At 64.7% G+C, this 20,096-nt stretch overlaps 11 protein-coding genes across 11 annotated transcripts; 4 read left to right on the forward strand and 7 right to left on the reverse strand.

The window, feature by feature from the left end:
* Positions 1 to 80: 80 nt before the first annotated feature.
* On the reverse strand, positions 81 to 1,050 carry MJAP1_001005 (uncharacterized protein; the record flags this gene model as incomplete). The annotated part of the gene is made up of 5 exons (XM_060264971.1): positions 81 to 104; positions 127 to 262; positions 650 to 902; positions 926 to 969; positions 995 to 1,050. 5 exons carry the CDS (start codon positions 1,048 to 1,050, stop codon positions 81 to 83), a joined length of 513 nt encoding a protein of 170 aa, XP_060120954.1.
* A 68-nt stretch (positions 1,051 to 1,118) lies between these two features.
* MJAP1_001006 (uncharacterized protein) lies at positions 1,119 to 4,984 on the forward strand (the record flags this gene model as incomplete). Its single annotated transcript, XM_060264972.1, has 2 exons — positions 1,119 to 4,668; positions 4,704 to 4,984. 2 exons carry the CDS (start codon positions 1,119 to 1,121, stop codon positions 4,982 to 4,984), a joined length of 3,831 nt encoding a protein of 1,276 aa, XP_060120955.1.
* A 26-nt stretch (positions 4,985 to 5,010) lies between these two features.
* MJAP1_001007 (uncharacterized protein) lies at positions 5,011 to 7,305 on the reverse strand (the record flags this gene model as incomplete). The annotated part of the gene is made up of 1 exon (XM_060264973.1): positions 5,011 to 7,305. One exon carries the CDS (start codon positions 7,303 to 7,305, stop codon positions 5,011 to 5,013), a length of 2,295 nt encoding a protein of 764 aa, XP_060120956.1.
* Positions 7,306 to 7,392: 87 nt separating this feature from the next.
* MJAP1_001008 (uncharacterized protein) lies at positions 7,393 to 8,637 on the forward strand (the record flags this gene model as incomplete). Its single annotated transcript, XM_060264974.1, has 1 exon — positions 7,393 to 8,637. The coding sequence occupies one exon, from the start codon at positions 7,393 to 7,395 to the stop codon at positions 8,635 to 8,637; it is 1,245 nt and encodes a 414-aa protein (XP_060120957.1).
* Positions 8,638 to 8,649: 12 nt separating this feature from the next.
* On the reverse strand, positions 8,650 to 10,416 carry MJAP1_001009 (uncharacterized protein; the record flags this gene model as incomplete). The annotated part of the gene is made up of 1 exon (XM_060264975.1): positions 8,650 to 10,416. The coding sequence occupies one exon, from the start codon at positions 10,414 to 10,416 to the stop codon at positions 8,650 to 8,652; it is 1,767 nt and encodes a 588-aa protein (XP_060120958.1).
* Positions 10,417 to 10,523: 107 nt separating this feature from the next.
* On the forward strand, positions 10,524 to 11,287 carry MJAP1_001010 (protein-tyrosine-phosphatase; the record flags this gene model as incomplete). Its single annotated transcript, XM_060264976.1, has 3 exons — positions 10,524 to 10,957; positions 10,980 to 11,061; positions 11,084 to 11,287. The coding sequence occupies 3 exons, from the start codon at positions 10,524 to 10,526 to the stop codon at positions 11,285 to 11,287; spliced, it is 720 nt and encodes a 239-aa protein (XP_060120959.1).
* Positions 11,288 to 11,318: 31 nt separating this feature from the next.
* MJAP1_001011 (uncharacterized protein) lies at positions 11,319 to 12,518 on the reverse strand (the record flags this gene model as incomplete). Its single annotated transcript, XM_060264977.1, has 1 exon — positions 11,319 to 12,518. The coding sequence occupies one exon, from the start codon at positions 12,516 to 12,518 to the stop codon at positions 11,319 to 11,321; it is 1,200 nt and encodes a 399-aa protein (XP_060120960.1).
* A 137-nt stretch (positions 12,519 to 12,655) lies between these two features.
* On the reverse strand, positions 12,656 to 15,361 carry SSN6 (glucose repression mediator protein; the record flags this gene model as incomplete). Its single annotated transcript, XM_060264978.1, has 1 exon — positions 12,656 to 15,361. One exon carries the CDS (start codon positions 15,359 to 15,361, stop codon positions 12,656 to 12,658), a length of 2,706 nt encoding a protein of 901 aa, XP_060120961.1.
* A 260-nt stretch (positions 15,362 to 15,621) lies between these two features.
* MJAP1_001013 (pyridoxal 5'-phosphate synthase (glutamine hydrolyzing)) lies at positions 15,622 to 16,637 on the reverse strand (the record flags this gene model as incomplete). Its single annotated transcript, XM_060264979.1, has 3 exons — positions 15,622 to 15,790; positions 15,826 to 15,971; positions 15,996 to 16,637. The coding sequence occupies 3 exons, from the start codon at positions 16,635 to 16,637 to the stop codon at positions 15,622 to 15,624; spliced, it is 957 nt and encodes a 318-aa protein (XP_060120962.1).
* A 226-nt stretch (positions 16,638 to 16,863) lies between these two features.
* On the forward strand, positions 16,864 to 17,835 carry RIP1 (quinol--cytochrome-c reductase; the record flags this gene model as incomplete). Its single annotated transcript, XM_060264980.1, has 4 exons — positions 16,864 to 16,916; positions 16,953 to 17,146; positions 17,182 to 17,771; positions 17,821 to 17,835. 4 exons carry the CDS (start codon positions 16,864 to 16,866, stop codon positions 17,833 to 17,835), a joined length of 852 nt encoding a protein of 283 aa, XP_060120963.1.
* A 301-nt stretch (positions 17,836 to 18,136) lies between these two features.
* SPT16 (Xaa-Pro aminopeptidase) lies at positions 18,137 to 20,013 on the reverse strand (the record flags this gene model as incomplete). Its single annotated transcript, XM_060264981.1, has 5 exons — positions 18,137 to 18,513; positions 18,545 to 18,618; positions 18,641 to 19,701; positions 19,728 to 19,979; positions 20,002 to 20,013. 5 exons carry the CDS (start codon positions 20,011 to 20,013, stop codon positions 18,137 to 18,139), a joined length of 1,776 nt encoding a protein of 591 aa, XP_060120964.1.
* Between the last annotated feature and the right edge of the window lie 83 nt (positions 20,014 to 20,096).

Genomic DNA, 20,096 nt, shown 5'->3' on the forward strand with positions numbered 1-20,096 from the left:
CATTGCACAGATCTACTTCAATGTAAGCACGAAAGGTGTGAGCGCGCCTCATCGAGAGCGGCGCTCGTGTGATGGCGAGTTTACTTGCCGAAGCCGAGGTTGTGCTGCGTAAGAGAGGCGACGTACCTGCTCGCTGGGCTTGCCATCCTTCCAGTTCTGGTAGCGCAGGGCCTGCTGGCTGCGGCGCTCAGCGGCGACACGCTCCGTCTCCTTCAGAGACTGACGGGTCGCGCGCGCGGCAACGGCCGTGTACTTGCTGAACCTGGTATTAGCTTACCACGCCGGGGAAACGTACGAAAAGTAGGACCTCCAAGTAGCGCCAGACATGATCAGATCGCGATGGACGAAAGAGAACGCCAGCAGCGGGCCTGCCCCGGAGCTGGCCGGGCCGATCACGTGACATGAGCTGGCGCCACGGCCGTGCGCGCTGGTCCGAGCGGAGCGGATAGGTGGGGATGGGTTCTACGGGCGATGGAGAGAGGCCGAGAGAGGACATTGCAGTGGAACGCACTGTGCGTGCACACAGTGCGTACGCAATACAATATGCTCCCACAGAGCATGGGCTGTGCAGCGTGCTCCTACTAATTTCTGCTCTGCAAACGCCATACGGCACGCCTGGCATTACAAGCGGCCAGGACGCTTGGCGTACGCAAGCGCAAGCCAGCCCACGATGAACGACAGGCCACCGAGAGGCGTCACAGGGCCAAAAAGCTTACGTGCGCCGTGACCGGCGGGCAGCGTGCACAGAGCATAGATCGAGCCGCTGAACAGCGTAATACCCGTCGTGAAGGCGTAGCTCGCAAGCAGGGACGCGCCCGTCAGGGGGGCCTGCGAGGACACGTACAGCAGCGCAAGCGAGTGCACAAACTGGTAGTGCACGGCGGTCGACCAGGAGGCGGCCTCTGCGATTAGCATGGCGACGTACGGTGGGGGTTGAACTTGTCCTTCAGAGCATGTGCGCCGAAAGCACTGGATGATTAGAAATCCAACCTACCCAAAAGCAACGGCAACAGCGCCCGAGACAGCAGCCAGCGACGGAAAGACGGTCATCGTTCGGAGGGCGTTCGGACCACGTCACGTGACCTACGGGCGCCACGACGAACCTTTGTCGTCCTGCGATGTTTGGCTCGTCGCACTCGCGCCAGCGTGCGCAGGATAGCTCCATGTGGCTAGCCGACGGGTCACACACCCAGAGCACGCCAAAAGGCTCACAGGAGACCGAAGTGCCGCAGAAAAGCGGCCTCATGCAGAGTATCGGCAGCCGCCTGCTGCGGGCCGTTCCCTGGTCGAGTCCCCGGCGGAGCGTGCTGCCTACGCACGACGAACCTACGCCTCCGAAACGACCCAGGATTGAACAGGTACAGCACACGCCTGAGCGTGCGTCGTATACACCCGCCAAATCGACGCTACCGCCGCCAAACTATACGCCGGATCGCACCGCACTCTTTGCTCGTGCTGCGACGCCGAGTGCACTGCGCAGCCGCGGCCAGCTGACGCCTGCGCGTGCGCGCGCATTGCCTGGAGGACAGGGTATCCCTGCAAGCGCGTCGACTGGCGGCCTGACGCCGGGCAAGTCGTCTTGGAGCACACTGCATCTCGGCCCGACGCAGACGCCGTCGCTCTCGACGCACCCTTCGCTCCGCGACTTTGTGCCACAAAAGAGCAGCGCGTCGCCGCGACTGCCCGTCAAGACACCGCGCGCGCCGGCGAAGGATGCACCGCTCCCTGCCTCGGCATCACACAGCTCCGTGCTCGGCAAGCGCGACGAGACTGCTGCCGAGGTTGAGCACGAGGATACGCCGTCGGCACGCAAGCGCCGCATGGTCTGGGACCCCGAGATGGGCTTTGTCGATGCTGACGACCTCGAGGCACGCCGCCCCAAGCCGCCGCCGCCCCAGAACGAGGCCGAACGCATTCTGCGTGCGCTCGAAAGCATGCGTACGCCGCTCGGCGACGCGCGTCGCGAAGGCATCGTGCGATCGCAGTCGATGCCGTCGTGGCACACCTCGTCGATCTCGGTCCCGCTGCCGACCACGGATACGAATACGTCGCCGGCGTCGCGCTCGCCGGCGCGCAGCATTGCGCCGCACTCGCGCTCGACGCAGCGCATCCAGCAACTACGTCGCACGCAGGTAGGCCAGAAGCCCAGCATGCGCTCAAAGCTGCGCAACTCGGTGCAGGCCAGCGAGATTTACGACCACGTCACACCGGACGAAGAGGAACAAGTCGCACACGAAGTGCTTGGCCTCGACGACGATGCGATGCGCGAAGAAGAGCTCGAGATGCCTGTCGAGGCGCCTGTCCGCCGCTCGCGCCGTACCAAGGCCAAGACAAAGGCGACACAAACCGAAACCGAGCCCGAGGCGCCGAAGCCGGCCAAGGCCGAGGCGCCTGCCAAGGCCGAGGCGCCCGTGCCGCCTGCGCAGCCCGAGCCCAAGGCGGAGGCGCCTGCCAAAAAGGACAACTTCTCGGTGCGTGCGGACGACGAACCGGACAGCAAGCGGTCCGTGCTCCGCCAAGGCTCGACCAAGCAGAGCAGGCGGCACGCGCCGTCTGGCCGTATTACCGCATTTGACGATGACGAGGAGGAGGACGATATGCCCCAGTCAGAGGAGTTGGAAAAGATCAAGCTGCCTACGAGCCTCTTCCCGACGAACTTTTCGTTCGAGACCGAGAAGAAGGAGGCCAAGGCGGCAGCTCCTGCGCCTCCTGCCGAGACGACGCCCAAGGACTCTGGCTCGCTGCTTGGCCGCCTGAGCGCGCCGCAGCCGTCGACGACGCCGGCCAAGGCGCCTGCCGCCGGCTCGACGCTCTTTGGCGCGAAGCCGGCCGAGGACAAGCCCCAAGACAAGGGCTCGTCGTTCTTTGCGGCGCCGCCCGCGAGCACCAGCAGCTCGCTGAGCACCGAGAAGAACGATGGACCGGTGCCCTCGTTTTTCGGCAAGCCCGCTGCTCCGTCCGAGCCCAAGGGCTCGCTCGGCCTTGCAAGTGCGTTTGGCAAACCCGCCGAGGACAAGTCGAGCAGTTTCTCGTTCGGTGCGCCCAAGCCTGCCGAGGACAAGCCTGCCGAGGCCCCCAAGCCGAGCGCGTTCTCGTTCGGCAATGACAAGCCGGCGGACAAGCCTGCCGAGGCACCCAAGCCCGCGGGTGGCTTTTCGTTCGGTTCCAAGCCCGCCGACGACAAGCCTGCGCCGGCGGCCGACAAGCCTGCCGGCGGCTTTTCGTTCAACAAGCCTGCCGAGGACAAGCCGAGCGGGTTTTCATTTGGCGCGCCCAAGCCCGCCGAGGACAAGCCGAGCGGTTTCTCGTTTGGCGCGCCGAAGCCTGCCGAAGAAAACAAGGACAAACCTGCCAGCGGCTTTTCATTCGGTGCGCCGAAGCCTACAGAAGAGAACAAGGACAAGCCTGCGAGCGGCTTTTCATTCGGCGCGCCCAAGCCCGCCGAAGAGAACCAGGACAAGCCTGCCAGCGGCTTCTCGTTTGGCGCACCCAAGCCTGCGGACGAGAACAAGGAAAAGCCTACCAACGGCTTCTCGTTTGGCGCGCCGAAGCCTGCGGACGAGAACAAGGACAAGCCTGCCGGTGGCTTTTCGTTCAGCAAGCCCGCCGAGGCCAAGCCGAGCGGCTTTTCGTTCGGCGCCAAGCCTGCTGAGCAGCCTGCCCTCTCGTTCGGTGCAAAGCCGGACGAAGGCAAGGACAAGCCCGCGTTCGCATTCACTGCGAAACCCACCGAATCCGAGAAGCCAGCGGCGTCTGGCTTCTCGTTTGGATCCAAGCCGGATGCGCCAGCGGCGCCTGACGCGTCCAGCACGGGTCCCAAGCCCACGTTTGGCTTCGGCGGAGCAACCGACTCTGCCAAGGATACCGAAAAGTCCGCACCATTCTCCTTTGCTTCTGCGGACAAGAAACCGGAAGAGAGCAAGCCGAGTGCGTTTGGCGCGGCCGATGCAAAGCCCGGCTTCTCGTTCGGCGCGCCAGCCGACAAGGCCCCGCAGTTTGGCGAGAAGCGTGACCGCGACGAGGACGAGCCTGCCTCGAAGCGTGCGGCGCCTGGCCTGAGCGCGGCCGCTGCGCCATTTACCCTTGGCAAGCCGGCCGAGAAGCCGGCGGTGTCGTTTGGCGCCAAGTCCGACACGCCCGCGTTTGGCGCAAAGCCCGCCGAGAGCGCGCCATCTTTTGGCTTTGGCGCGAAGCCGGACACTCCCACGTTTGGCGCGAAGCCCACCGAGACGCCCGCGTTTGGCACAAAGCCCGCCGAGACGCCCGCGTTTGGCTTCGGAGCCAAGCCTGCCGAGGCGCCCGGAGCCAAGCCCGCCGACACGCCTTCGTTCTCGTTCGGCGCCAAGCCCGACGGTGACAAGCCCGCATTTGCTTTTGGCTCCGCACCCGCCTCTGCGCCCGGCTCGTCCGGCTCGTCGCCCGCACCGACGACCAGCTTCTCGTTTACGAACAACGAGGCAAAGCCCAGCTTCGCGTTCGGCACGTCGGCCGAGGCGAGCCCCGCCAGCGGCTCTCCTGCGCCGTTCGCATTCAACGCCGGCGCGCCGGCGACGGGCTTTGGTGCGCCGGGCGGCTTCAGCGGCCCCGCGTCACCCGCGCCTGCGACAACGCCCACCACATCGTTCTCCTTTACGCAAAACACGCCAGCGGCACCCAACTTTACGTTTGGTGGCGGGGCGCCCGCGGCGCCTGGCCCCCAGCAGCGGGGCCCGCCGCTGCGGGCTCCCCTGCGCCGTTCGCCTTTGGCACCGGGACGCCGCCGCCGCAGCCTACGACGCCGAGCACGTTTGCCTTTAATGCGCCGTCGCCCGCGCCGCCGGCCTTTGGCTTTGGCAACACTTCGGCGCCCGGCTCGCCGGCCCCCCCGAGCTTTGGCACGCCGCCGCCCGGAGCTGGTGGTGGCCTGTTTAATATGGGTGCGCCGCCTGCGGCCGCGCCTGGCGGCCGGCAAATCAAGCCGCTGCGCCAGCCTCGTCGACGTTAGCTAGGTAGTGCGTGGTATACGATCTACTAATCCTTCACCCATTCGTTCGTTTTGAGCTCTGCGAGGAGCTGGTCGAGGTGCTCGGCCGTGTGCCCCCCTTCTGGCGTGGGCTCGACCGGCCCGAGCATAGGCATCGTCGCCGCCGGCACCGGGTCGCTGGTCCGTGGGCTCGCGTTGTGCGACCTGCGCATGCGCGATTCGCCCGAGACTATGCGCGGGCTGCGGCGCTGGCCCGACGGGATGCGGCGCGAAAGGTTCGAGGCGCCCGGCGGCGTGTCGCCTGTAGCGAGTGGCGTGACGACCGACGAGTCGCTTGTTGGGGGTGTCGTCAAGAGGCCCATCTTTGCAGCGGCGCGCATGCTGGGCAAAGAGAGGTGGGAAGGGCTTGAAAGGGACTGGGTGAACGAGTCGTCTTCGGACGTTGCTGGCGATGGCGCCAAAGGATCGAAGCGCCGGCGATGCGCACTTTCCGGTGTATGCACCGACGCGAGGCCCGCGCGGGTGCGGGCGATGGAGCGGTATGCGTCGCGGTCGTTTGGCGAATCGACCACGGTCGGGACCGGGAGAAGCGGCGCGTCGGTCGGCGGCGCGGACCGCGGCGCGGCGTGCGTCGGCGACGAAGGCTCGTCGCGGGCCGCGCGCCATGCCAGTGCCTTGGCCGCGAGGTTCGTACTCGCCTTGGACACGGACGCGGCCGTGTTGCTGTCCTGCAGCGCCTCGGTGTACCTTTTGAAGAGCGCGCGACCAGACGAGAGGGGTGTCGTAGGCGAAGCGTCCGTGTCGATGGGCGGCAAGCGCTTGGTCGGTGTGTGGGGCGCGTCGCGGTCCAGCGACGGACGCGCGCGCTCCGATGCACTCGATCCACGGCGCATTGGCGCGCTTTCCGGGGCCCACGTCGCGGAGCGCACCGGCGCATTGAGCGAGCGCTGGACCGTCGCCGCGAGGCGCTCCTGCAGCGACGTGTTGCGCTGCGGCCGCCGCGGTTCGCCCACCGGCGCGCGGCGTGCGTCGGCATTGCGCGGCAGCGGCTGTTCGGCCTTACGGCGTGCATTCAACGTCAAGGCGGCGGCAAGGATCGGCGCGACGTCCTGCTCGGGGTATTGCTGCAGCACGCCGAGTGTCTGCTGGAAAGCGTCCGGGGGCGTCTCGGACTGGGGCGTGTCGAATCCCCCGGGGATGCGCGGCGCAAAGCGGCGGGGCGATGGGACTTGGACAGGCGGGTCGAGGAGGCGCCCACGCACATGCATCAGCATGGCACAGCCGACGTCCACCAAGAAGGCAATCTTTTCGTTCGGCGCCGGCCCCTCGATCGGGCTGGGGGCGGCGTCGAGCGAGCCTTGGGCCAGGAGCACGTCCCAAATCTGGAGCACGGCAGGCCACGGAAACTCGGCGGCGTAGAGGCACACGAGGTAGCGCAGCGAGTAGTACGGCAGGCGTGGGTCGAGGCCCGTGTCGCGGAGTGCCGTGGCCAGCGTAGGATCTTGGGCGGCGAGCTGCGCCGAGAAGCGGTGCAGTGCGTGCGCCATGCCATTGTCCGGCATACGTGCGCCGGCGCGGAGCGGCTCGGCGAGGTCGCGCATCGCCGCGAGTGTCGTCGCATCGCCGTGACCAAAGTCGTACACCTCGCGCAGCTCGCCGATTAGCAGCGAGAAGCACCAGAACGCATCGGCCTCCGCCTCGACCGTGTTGCCGATCGCGAGCACTTCGGCCCAGTCGTCCGGCGCATCCTTGAGGGGCGTATCGCGCGTCGCAAAGAATGCGCGCAGGAGGACATGCAAAATCTCGTGCATCCCCTGTACGTACCCCACCGATGGATTGAGCATCGCATAGAGGTAGAGAATGCGGAGCATCGCATGCCACTGTCGATCGACGAACCGCTCGCCGTGTGGCGGCCGATCGCGCTGCGCAGAGTAGGCAAAGTCGCGGTTGATCGTCTCGAGCCGGTCGAGCAGCTCATGCCGCACCGATGCCTTGGGCCACGGCGCGCGGCAGTCGTAAAAGTCGGGGTCGGCTTCCGATGCCCGAAAGAGGTCTTTGTACACCTGGTCGAGCACCTTGTCCGGCGCACGTTCCCCGGGCACAAATCTGTCTATAGCCAGGTCCGACAGGAAGCGAAAGTACTCGCTGCGGCGCCGGCGGAGCGTCGCGAGCCAGCTCGCCTTGGCCAGCGGCAGGTAGCCCAGGAGGAGCTGGTAGGCCTGGGTGCGTACCCAGTCTGGAAGTGCCCGGAGCGCACCTGCCGTGCACTCGCTCTGCACATAGGCGATCGAAACGACCCCCTCGTGCGCTGGGGCGACTTCGAGCGCGAGCGACGTCCGCATATCGTGCCTGCTGCACGCGGCGTCCTCCCAGGGCGGGGGGAAACGTCGGTTGCGCCCACGCACGTGATGTATGCCTTGGACGCTGCCATGTTGTCCCGATGGCGCGGTGGAAAAGGCAAGGCGCAGGAGCCTGCCAACGAGGACGATGCGGAGAACGAACAGAACAATGAGGGAGGCGATAAGAAGAAGGCGTACATGACGCAGCGGCCCGCGAATACGGCGCTGCGGCAGCAGCGTCTCAAGGCGTGGCACCCGATCCTGTCCCACGCGACGGTGTTGCCTCTGTTGGTCGGCGTCGGGGTGTTGTTCGCGATCATGGGTGCAGTGATGTACTGGTCGGTGCTAAACGTGGACGAGTTCACGCTCGACTATACCGAGTGCCGTCACCTGCAGCCGAACGCGCCGCCGGCCGACATGCCGAGCGACAAGTTTTGGTACCACATGTCCAAGATGAACGCGTCGGCGTACGCGCCGCCGCAGTGGAGCATGCAGCCGATCGAGGTGCCGCAGGGAAACCCCCCTGCGTTCCGCTGCATGATCTCCTTTAGCGTGCCGAACCAGATGGACGGCGGAGTCTTTTTGTACTACCGTCTGACGAACTACTACCAGAACCACCGCCGCTACCTCAAGAGCATGGACTATATGCAGCTCATGAACAAGCCGCGCACGCCCGACCAGCTTGGCTCAGGGCAGTGCAAGCCGCTCGGCCGCGATCCCAACACCGGCAAGGGCATCTACCCTTGCGGCCTGATTGCCAACAGCGTCTTTAACGATACCTTTGGCAACCCCCAGCTCCTCGATGCACAAGGCCAAGTCGTGCGCAACTACACGATGAGCGAGAAAAACATCGTGTGGCCGGAAGAGTGGAAGCACTACGAGGCGCCGACGTACAAGGCCGCCGACATTGTCCCGCCGCCGTTCTGGCTGGGAGCGACGGGGCCGTTTGGCTTCCCGAATGGGTACGAGGAAGGCCACGTGTTTAACCCGCGCGAAAACGAGCACTTTATGGTGTGGATGCGCACCGCGGCCTTCCCCACGTTCCGCAAGCTGTACAAGCGCAACGACGACGAGCCACTGACCGTCGGCCGCTACACACTCGAGATCCACGACAACTACCCGGTGAGCATGTTTGACGGGACCAAGTCGGTGGTCATCAGCAGCACCGCGTGGATCGGTGGCCGCAACCTCGAGATTGGCCTGTCGCACATTGCTGTCGCGGCGCTGTGCTTTGCCCTGGCATTGGCGCTTGCCGCGAAGCAGCTCGTCAAGCCACGGCGGCCGGGCGATTTGAGTTATCTGAGTTGGAATAACCCGCAAAATACTGCGCGGTAGCTAATAGTACATCTACGCTGTTCCCGATAACCGCGTCGCTGGAGGCACGGCAAACGTCGCAGGGCCCGCGCCCCCGGCACCGAGGCGGTCGTGGGGGAGCGTCGGACGCAGAATCATGCCCTCGCTCACGCCACGCACCACACCGACGAGCCGCGTCTTGCCCTCGCGGGCAATGAGCTTGGTGCCGGGCGTGATGTACTCGGCGGCGGCCATGAACCGCAGGCGGACGCGCGCGCGGTCTCCCATGCGCACCACCGGCTTGCTCTCGTCGACATAGTGCGTCGTCCGCGTATCGGCCTTGGCGATCGCGACAATCTTGACAGTCTGGCGGATGCTCGCGGCGTGCAGCACGATGCACGAGCCGAGCGACAGGGTGGTGCTGTGGTACAGACACAGCACCTCGGCCTCAAACTCTTGGTGCACCACCGGGGGGACCGAGGTGCGCGCGAGGAGCATCATGCCCTTGCGCACCTGGTTTCGCCGCACGCGCTTCAGCGCAAAGCTGATCGACTGCCCGGCGCTGGCGCACTCGACATTCACGCGCTTGCGCTGGATCGAGCGCACGGCCGTCGGGAAGAACTGGCCAAGACTGTCGGGGCCGAGCAGCAGCGTGTCGCCCACGTTCACGACGCCGGCTGTGAGCACGCCCGAGACGACAGTGCCGACGAACGGCACGCTAAAGACGTCGGTGATGGGCATCTCGGCAGGCGCGTGCTGCAGGGGCGCGTACCGTGCCTGGCTCGACGGCAGCAGGTTCAAAAAGGCGCGCAGCAGTCCGAGGTTCGCACCGGTGACGTTGCTCACCTGGAACACGGGGCAGATGCGCTCGACGGGCAGCTGCGCCGCCGCGTCCGTCACGGCCTGCATCGAGTCCATCACGACCGGCGTCTTGCGGCAGCCGGGCGACTGCAGCACCTTGCTGATCTGCTTCATGGTCGCCTCGAGCACATGCGCAGGGCACATGTCCACCTTGGTCACCACGACGCACACGGGGATGCCGAGCGCGAGCGCGATGCCGAGGTGCTCCTTGCTCATGCCAATCAGACCCGCGTTCGCGCCGACCATCAGCACGACATAGTCGGGTAGGCCAGACGTCATGCCAAAGACGGTCGTCTTCAAATACCGCTCGTGGCCCGCAAGATCGATAAACGACACAACCTTGGCAGCCTCGCGGCAGACGACCTCCCACGGCACCTTGCGCACGTTCTCCTCGTCGCGCAGCTCGACCACCGCACGGCCGTCGGCACGGAAGCCCATCACCTCGGTGCCGACGCTTGACGTGCGGCCCGTGTCCAGCTCGTGCTTGTGCCGAAAGAGGTCGACGCGCGCCTTGCCGCGGCCGTCGTCGAGCGCGCCCTTGGTCAGCACACCAAGCATCGTGCTCTTGCCGGCGTCGACATTGCCGACAATCGCGACGCGCACCTCGATGTGGTCCTCCACCGCGCGGGGCGCGGCGCGGATCAACACGACCGAGTGGCGGTGGGGCGTCGCGTACTGGCGCGTGGCACACGCGTCGAGCGCACGCGCAGCATTCTCGAGGTGCTCAATGCAGACATCGTGCATCTCCCACGGCACCTCGACCGAAACGATCGTGTCGTGCACCTTGGCATCGGCGCCGGCAACAAGCGCGAGGAGCACCTCGCCACCGCCGCGGTCGAGCAGGCGGTGCAGCTCGTGTACAAGAGGGGTTTGGTCTTGCGTCGTAGTCTCCGTACAAGGGGCATCGGCACATCGTAGGTGCGCGAGCCCCTCAGTCAATTGCTCTATAGCATGGTCCATAAGGAAAACCCACGCCACTCGACGCGCCACTGACTCACTCACTCACCCAAAAAAGGCCCATGCGCACGGGCCCTGCCGCACTGCTGAGTCAGCTTGTGCACCACGCCATGAGCGCGCCGGGCGGAGGAGGCGAAGCGTTGGCGCTGCAAGTCGCGGCGCAGTGCACACCGCCGGCGTTTGCGCACGTATGTCCTCATATTTTTCGGTGTGCGGATCCTACGGCACAGAGCGGATCGTTTGCATTCCTCGAGTCGCTGGGGCTGCGCAGTGTCGTTTTGCTCTCGATCGAGTACCCCTCCACGGCGCTCGAGCAGTTCTGCGCCAAGAACCACGCGGAGCTGCACCACTTTGGCATTGAGCGGCGGTGGCCGACGCCGAACGTGATTGGGCTGCGCGAGGCGTACGGCGCGCCGTCGAAAGCAAGCAGCCTTTTCCTGTCGTCGCACGAAATCAACTCGTTCAGCGTGCTCGAGTCGATCGTAAAGGACGCGCTGCAGCTGCTGCTCGATGTGCGGAACCACCCGGTGCTGGTGACGGATACGTACGTACAATTTCTGACGCAGTGCGGGCATCTTCGAGACGGGCACGCTGCTTGGCTGCCTGCGCAAGATGCAGGGCTGGAACTTTTTGAGCATCCTCGTCGAAGTACGTTGCCTGTCTGACGCAGTACCGCGGCTTTGCCGGACCTCTTGCGCGAAGCACGAACGAGCGCTTCATCGAGATGTTTGATACGGACCTCGTGACGCTCCCCCCCGTCGAGTTCATTCCCGACTGGCTGCTCCCGCCCCAGCAATTCTTTGTCGACGAGCAGGAGCGCAGCGATTCGGCGGGCACGTCGGACTCGAGCCGACGCGATAGTCTATCACAATAATCGAGCCATTGGGTGCATGTATGTGCTATATCTACTGGCGCAGCTGCGCGAAGTGGTTCACCGCGCTCTGGGGGCGGTAGGGCTCCGGCAGCATGTCAAACTTGGGGATATAGCGGTCGTTGTGCAGCGTAAAGAAGCGGGGTGCCCACGTCACGCCCTGCGCCTCGCGCTGGCGCGCGAGCTCACGCTGGTTCTCTTCGATCGCGGTCTTGGCCTCGGTGGCCATGTCCATGTTCTTGGCCTTGATGCCCTCGGTCACCTTGGCCCACAAGCGCTGCGACTCGTTCGGCTCCTGTTCCTGCAGGGGAGGAACCTGCTTCTGCACGGTCTGTGCCTTGTGCGCGTCAAAGAAGACGCGCGAGTCGCCCGTCTTGAGGTCCTTGTACTCCATGACATCACTCCACTTGCCGGAAAGCTCGCCAATGGTCTTGCCACCCTGCTGGACCTTGGCACCGATCGCATTATAGGTACCGGTAAAGTAGCCCTTGACCTTGAACTCGACCTCGCTCGAGAGCTGCGTCTGCGCGTTCGAGACCTGGCTCGTGTCGCCAAGCTCGAGGACCATCTTGCCAAACATGATGCCGCGCGCATACATGTTGGGCATGCTGATGCGGTACTCGCCGTCGTTGTTCTGGCCGAGGAGCGCCACGCGCGTCTCGCCGCCCATGAGTGTCGCAGCCGAGTTGCCAAGGAACTTGCTCTTCGGGCGCAGGTCACCGTAGATCAGCAAGTTGTTTTCCGCCGAAATATAGTAGTAGGCGCTGACAGGAGGGTGATGCGAAACTTGCTCTGCAATGTACCAGCCCGTGGTACCGTTGGGGTAGGTGTACTGGCAGCGGAAGAACTCGCCAAGCACGGGGTTGTACGGCTTCTTGACGCCCTTCGGCTTGATGTGCCAGCCAGACATGTAGTAGCCGAGCACAGCCAGGAAGCGCTCCTGCTCGGACGGGAGCTGGTCCGCCCCAAAGATCATCTCGGGGTGGCTCAAAAAGTCGGTGATACGCTCCAGCATACTGCGTGGCTCCAGCACAAACGTAGGGAGCGTCACCTTGTGCAGGTCCATGCCGATACGCAGCTGGCTGATGAGCGAGAGCAGCACGTTGCCCGATTCCTCATCGAGCTCTTCCGTATCGTCGGCGGACGCGCCCTCGGGGGGACGATCGTCTTTCGAGGGCTTGATGCCGTGGCTGGTTTTGCTCACGGCAGAACTCACTTGATCCAACAGACCCATCGCGGTGCTCGTCGAATGACAGGAGAAGAGACGCGGCCCTCGCTTTTTCCCCCGTGGGCCCGTGAGTCCAGCGGGATGGGGTAACGATTAGGTAATAATACTTCTCCACCGAGCACGGGCCGGCGATCAACTACCGACTAAGGAGAGGGGGCGGGCGCCTCGGCCGCAGCGGGGGAGGGCTCGGTGTGCTCCGGCGCAGCGTGCGAGTCCGTGTCGTTCGTAGGCTCTGTAGTAGGCGCACTGGATTCAGAGGGAGCTGGTGCGCTCGACGCCGCAGGCGCGTCATCGTGGGAGGCCGCAGCAGGAGGAGCAGGCGCCTCGCTCTTTTCGGGTTCCGGCTGGGGCTCGGCACGCGGCGCCTCGCTCACGCTGTCCACCGACATGTCCGCGGCAGGCGCCTCGGCCTCGCTCCGTGGCCGCTTGGCTGGCTCGGCAGAGGGCGCATCGAGCGCATGCTTCTGCGCTTTGTGCGCCTCGGCCTCGCGCTGCGCATTCACACGCTCGGCATTCGAGGCCTCGTATGCAGACGCAGCCGCGCCGGCAAGGCCCATGAGCGCACTCGCCGCGCCTTCGTCATAGTCCTCGTCGACTTCCCGGCGCGACACGGGCGCAGGGCGCGGCGGCTCGGGCTCACGCGACATGCGCGCCACCGAGCCGCTCGGCTTGCGCGCGTGCTCGGCAGGGCGCGGCGCACGCGGCTCCTCGCGCTTGCGACGCACGCCCTCGTCGGGCCGCGCGCCACGCAACTCGCTCTCGGGCCGCGCACGCGCACGCTTCGGGTCCGCTGGCCTGCCGTCGCGGCTATACTCGGGCGTCGCGCGCTCCGTGTACTCGTCGTGGCCGCGCTGCGCGAGCGGCGCCAGGCCAGGGCTGCGCACGGACGACGTGTACGGCCGGCTCGCACGCGGCGCGTCGTACGCCGCGCGCTCTGCACGGGCGTCGTAGCCACGCCACGCGGGGCCACGCGACGAGCTGGGCGCAGGATGCGCGGCCTCTGGCTGCGCGTCGTACGAGTTGCCATAGTACTGCCTGTCCCACTCGTGCGGCGCACCTTGGTAATAGCGGTTCGGGCCGGGGTGGCCGTATGCGGGTGCACCCGCCTCGCTGCGGTAGTCCGCGTAGGTCGCCGCGTACGACGGGAGCTTGGGCGACGTGCGGCCGTCGTCGCCGCGGTGGCGGGGCGGCGACGTGAGCTCGGGCGGCGGGCGTGCCGCGGCCTTGGGCACGTTGTCGATCGAGTCGTCCATATCATGGGGCACATACGCGTCCTTGGGGTGCGGCGCGTCGGGCCCCTCGGTGCCGTCCGGCAGCGAGCCCGGTGTGCCGCGCGGCGTGCCGGAGCCGTTCAGGACCGAGGTGAGGTACGTCGAGGGGTGCACGTCGCGGGGCTGGGGCGCCGGCGGGAGCGGCTTGCCGGTGCTTTCGGCGCTCTGCAGGAGCGACAGGCGCTGCTGCACCACCGGGTTCTCCGGCTCGAGCTCGAGCGCGCGGCGGTACGCGTCGATCGCGTCCGAGATCTGGTTGTTGCACGACTCGTACAGAATGCCGAGGTTGAACCAGATTTCCGGGATGTATGGGTTGAGGCGGATGGAGCGCGAGTACGCGCCAAGAGCGTCGTGGTACTGGCTGATCTGGAAGTAGAGGATGCCGATCGAGCACCACAGCACGGGGTTCTTTCCGTCGCGGTACACGGTCTGCTGGTAGGCCTCGTACGCCTTGTTGAACTCCTCGGCCTCCATGTACGTGCGGCCGAGCAAATACCACGCCTTGGGGTCGTTCGGGTCTGAGTCGAGCGACTGCGAAAGGAGGTGCACGGCCGTGTCGACGTCCTTGAAGCCGGTAGCCGACTGCATGTAAAGCCCGCCGAGCTGCTGCAGGACCTTGGCGTGGTTGGGGTTTTCCGAGAGCACGCGCTCGTACGCCTCCTTCGCAAGCAGGTACTCGTGCTGCTGCTCGTAGACGTGGCCGATCTGGAACCAAATGTCCATCTCCGTCAGCGGCTTTGGGGGGTTCGGAAGGATGTAGCGGAAGCACTCGAGGCTCGATTCAAACTGGCCCTGTTGCTTGTAAATAATGCCGAGGCGGAAGTAGATCTCGTTCGCCTTTTCGTAGTTCGGATCCATCCGCACGACACTCGTAAAGGTCTCTTCGGCGTGCTCCAGCGAGCCGTAGCGATCGTAGAGGATACCGATGCCGTACCAGAGCTTGGGCTCGTTGGGGTTCGGCAGGTGGTACAGCGCCTGGTGGTAGGCCGTGTACGCCTTCTGCAGCTCGTCCATCATCAGGTAGCAGTGGCCCATGGCGCCCCACACCTCGCCGTTGTCGGGAGTGATGTTCAGCACGCGCTGGAAGCACTCGACGGCAAGATCAAAGTGGTCCAGCGTGCGGTACATGGTCGCCATGGCACTCAGTGCGGGCACCGAGTACGGGTTGTGCAGCAGCGCAGAGTCATACGCCGACAGCGCGCGCGTGTAATCCTCCATCGCTTCGGCCGTCGATCCGATCGAGAGCCACGTCTGTTCGTTCGCCGAGCTTAGTTTTGAGAGAATGGGCGGCATGGCATCCGCTACAGGTGCCATCGGCGCACCATCGACCATCTCGGGCGCGACGGCAGCAGCGGTGCGCGGCGAGTGCCGCAGCATTTCCGGGGGCGGGGGCGTGCGGTGGCGCACGTCCACGTACGGGACAGCAGGCGCACCCCCACTCACAGGCACCGGCATGGGTTCGGCACTCGGAACGGGACGCGCACCCGATGCACTCGGCATGCGCGAAGAGCCGCCTTGCGACGAGGCACGGGAGTAGGAGCGCCCACGGGAAGAGGCTCCCATGTCTACTGGCACCATCGTATGTGGTGCTTATGAATGCGACACCTAAAAAAAGATGCCAGAAAAGGAAAAGTGGGTAGATCACGGCACGGGTGCCTAATCGAAGGGCCGTCGATCCCTGCGTGCGGCTGTCCTGAGCGACGAGACAGGGGTTCGGGGTCTGCCGCCACGTGGAATTCTGCAAAGGCCAGCCGTTCATTTTCCAAATATGCATATGCAGAAACACCCCAGATCCGGAGATGCAGCGCCGGGGGCACTCGATGCTAGGAACGCTATTTCTACCAACCGCGCGAGGCTAGCTTGCCGCCCTTCATGTTGTCGGTGATGGTGAGACCGACCATGGCCTCGCCGAGGTTCGTCGACACCTCGGCGAGTTTTGCGGCGTCGTTGTAGTGCGCGACCGCCTGCACAATGGCCTTGGCGCGCTCCGCCTGGTTGTTACCCTTGCTGTTGTGTTAGCTGTTGATAGTAGGTGTACGTACAAGATACCCGATCCCACAAACACACCGTCGCTGCCGAGCTGCATCATGAGCGCAGCGTCGGCGGGCGTCGCAACACCGCCCGCGGCAAAGTTGACCACAGGGAGGCGCTTCAGGCGAGCAGTCTCCTTGAGCAGGTGGAACGGAGCCTGGTGTTAGTCAAAGCGACGTACCTTGAGGTCGCGCGCGTAGGCGTAGAGCTCGTCGTCGCTCATGCTCGCCGCGCGGCGGATCTCGGCCTGAACCGTGCGCTGGTGGCGCACGGCCTCGACCACGTTACCGGTGCCGGCCTCACCCTTGGTGCGGATCATGGCAGCACCCTCGCTGATGCGGCGCAGCGCCTCGCCGAGGTTGCGGCAGCCACACACGAACGGCACCTTGAAGTTATGCTTGTTGATGTGGTGCTCGTCATCGGCGGGGGTAAGCACCTCGCTCTCGTCAATGTAGTCCACGTTGCAGGCCTGCAGGATCTGGGCCTCGACAAAGTGGCCGATACGGCACTTGGCCATCACGGGGATCGTGACAGCGTCAATGATCTCCTGAATCATCTTGGGGTCCGACATGCGGGCCACACCACCATCCTGGCGGATATCAGCAGGGACACGCTCAAGCGCCATGACGGCGCACGCGCCAGCCTCCTCGGCAATGCGCGCCTGCTCGGCGTTGACGACGTCCATAATGACACCGCCCTTGAGCATCTGCGCGAGACCGCTCTTCACACCAAAGGTGCCGAGGTTTCCGGAGCCACGCGGGGTGGTCGCAGCCTTCTCAGCGTTGTTCGCACTAGGCAGAATTTTCGGGTTATCGGTCGACATGGTTACGAGTCACGGCGCCTCGGCGTGTTCTTCGCGCCACGCCGCTGCGCAGCTGACGGAGCAGACTTATAGTCACGTGATGTTGCTGACATACGCACCGGGAAACGCCGGGGGTGGACGGAAGTTTGAGTTGGAATTGCTCCCGCAGCCGTTGGGCCTTTCGCTTCTCTGATTACCACACGTCGCCGTCTGGCTGGGTTTTCGTATACACCGCGTGTGATCCGTGATGTCTGTCCCTATCTGTCGGAGTATTGTGTCGCGCCGTGCTACGAACGTCGGGTACGTGTTTTCCCCTCGCTCCCGTGCTAACCGCAGCTCGACGGTTCGCCAGCTCGCCAACGGCACCCCTGTCGTCTCGGGTCTGAACCTCAATGTTTCGGCCCCGGCTGACCCCCACGCTCACGACGAGCACGCCGCGGGTCCCCGTGGCGACCTCTCAGCTGTGCCCTCGTGGACCAGCAAGGCCAGCCTCCGTGGCCACTCTGTCTTCTCCCGCTCGGCTGTGAACAGTATGTAACTTGCACGCGCGTGCGCTGACCGCCAGCCAAGGTCTCGGGTGTGCAGACCTCGGTCCGTGGTCTTTCGACCTCGGCCCGTGCCTTGGAGACCCCCGACTTTAGCCAATACCGTGCCAAGTCGCCCGAGGTGCACCGCGCCTTCTCCTACTTCCTGATCGGAAGCTTTGGTGCCCTGGCTGCTACGAGCGCCCGCTCGACGGTGACCAACTTCCTGTCGACGATGAGCGCGTCGAGCGATGTGCTTGCGCTCGCCAAGGTCGAGGTCGACATGGCCAACATCCCTGTTGGCAAGAACGCCATCATCAAGTGGCGTGGTAAGCCCGTCTTTGTGCGCCACCGCACGGAGGACGAGATCAAGGAGGCTGAGGACTGCGATGTGTCCAAGCTCCGTGACCCCGAGACGGACGAGCAGCGCGTCAAGCGCCCGGAATGGCTCGTCATGGTCGGTGTATGCACCCACCTGGGTTGTGTGCCGATCGGCGAGGCCGGTGAATACGGTGGCTGGTTCTGCCCTTGCCACGGTAGCCACTACGACATCAGCGGCCGTATCCGCAAGGGCCCCGCGCCCCTGAACCTCGAGATTCCCGAGTACGACTTTAACGATGGCGAGGAGAAGGTACGTGATTTTGGGGGGTTATACAAACAGATGCTAACACACGCTACAGATCGTCATCGGTTAAGTAGGCTTCGTATTCCCTTGCTCTGCAGCTCTTAGCCCCACACGTTCCGAGCGCACCATCTGCCGGCTCTCTGCTCGGCACGGCGTTTTGCCGTTGGTCAGCCCTGAATTTTCATTGGTCCGAGCGGAGCGCGGGCGGCCACTGGATTAGCAATCCAAGTCGGCTCATCGGCGATCCGTGCGCCGGCTGACACGCGCTGGACAGGCTGAGACGCGTGCATGGCCGGCCGCGGCAAGCGGCGTGGGTCGATGCGCCTGTGCTTGTTACGTAGTGTGCCGTCTAGAAAACTATTGCGACGAGCCTAGAGCCTGCCAAAGCCGCCTTTGCTCTTCTTGACCTTGGGCTTGACATCCTCGTCGTCGCTGCCCTCGCCACGCTCGCGGCGCTTCTTCATGTCGTCGCGCGCAGCCTTGGCCTCGAGCTCGTCCCAGTCCTCGCCCTCGCTTTCCTCCTCGACATCGGAGCCCTCTTCGCTCTCGTCCTCCGAGGCACCAAAGTCGGAGCCGCTCTCCGAGTCCTCGGTCGACTCCTGCTCCTCTTCGGCGAGGTCCGAGTCGAACTCGGACTCTGCCTCGCTGTCCGAGCCGTCCGACGCGTCCGACGCATCTGCCTGAAGGACTGCTGTGAGTAGGTTGTACGTACACTCCCATCCACCCTCTTGGAAGAACGCGTAGGGGTCTGCAGCGTGAGCGTCCCAAGCCAAACTTACCCTCGTTGATCGTCTTCATGATCGCGCCCCAGTTGAGGTTGACCGCGCCCTCGGTTACGCACACGTCGACCGAGCTGGGTTAGCCAAAGTACGTACTCAAGCCACTGCTTCACGTCGTCCAGCGAGGTGCTCGGCACGCTGCTAATGTGCAGCGGCGTACGCGAAAAGTCGCTAAACACAAACACCATATCGAACGACGAGAGGCCGTATTGCACACGTTCCAGGTGCACAATCTCGATCTCGGACAGGGTCACGACCAAAAACGGCGGGTCGGTCAGGTGCACCAGGCAGTCGGTCGTCGGCTGCAGCAGGACACTGGCGCGCGACGGCACACCAGTAAAGCCCAGGTCGCGGTAGGGAATGTCGACCTGGAGGCGTCCCTCGGACGCGTCGGCGATGCGCTGCGCAAAGTGCTTAAACTCCTTGTTGAGGTGGTGGCGGTGACGGCGCTCCTCCTGCTCGAGCTCGATCTCGTCCTCGTCGCCGGCCCTGTACCGACGCTTGCGGTTGCCCGTCTCGTCGAACTGCACGTCGGACGCTTCACGGTAGAACTGGATGTCCTTGGTTTTCCGCTTGCCGATCATCACGGGCGACTTGAGGTGGAAGTGGATCAGCACAATCAGCTCCTTGTCGCACGGCTGGTAGAAGAGGTGCTTGACATTGCTGAACGGAATGTCGATCTTTTGGTCCTGGCGCAGCGGCGACACGAACCGCACACCATTCTGGTGGATCGTAAGGCCGCCCGGCAGGCGCTTACCCTCGAGCGCCGGGCGCGGGAAGACGTCCGGGAGAATATACGGGCGCGCCTTGTTGAGCACCAGCTGATCCTGCTCGATGACGTCGGCGAGCTCCTTGCGCTCCGCCTCGCGCTTCGACGCGATGCGCCGCATCTCGGTGATTTCGTTGTAGATCGCGTCAAAGTGGCGTGCGTCCGTCGAGCGGTAGCTGATGTTGCGGATAAAGGTGGCGTCCGGGTCGTCGAACGGCACGTCGTCCTTCTTGCCCGACAGCTGGCCCGGCGTGACAAAGTTGATGCGCAGATACGTATACTCGCCCTCGTCCGACTTGCTCACGTTCTTCACCGTCTTGATATGAAAAGGCACGGCAAACGAGTTGATCGGCAGGATAAGCGACTGTGCGCGCGCGTCGACCATGATCTGGGTGAGCAGAAAAAAAAACCTACTCGCAGTTCGTCCACCTTGGTCGGGAGCATGTTCTCGCGACGGTAGCTCTCGTACTTTTTAAACACTTCCTCGTTCGCGTCGCGCTCCGCCCCGTCTTCGCCCTTGAAGCGCTTCAGGCCCTCGTCCTGCTTCTGCTTCACGAGCTCGCCCTGGTGCTCCTTCATCTTCTTGGCGACCGACTCGTCAATCGTGGCAGTCCGCGCACGACTGCGCAGCATCTTGCCGCCGGCCTCGCGCCCTCCTTTAACCGGCTGCGTCAGTAAGTCGACCTACACTCGGCGCCATCGCGGATAAGAGTCGCGACGCGTCGCGGCGAGCCGCGTGCTGCTTAGCAAGCGTCACGTGTGGCCGCCTCCACGGCGTGGCCC

Source organism: Malassezia japonica, chromosome 1 (assembly GCF_029542785.1).
Source record: "Malassezia japonica chromosome 1, complete sequence".
Lineage (NCBI taxonomy): Eukaryota > Fungi > Basidiomycota > Malasseziomycetes > Malasseziales > Malasseziaceae > Malassezia > Malassezia japonica.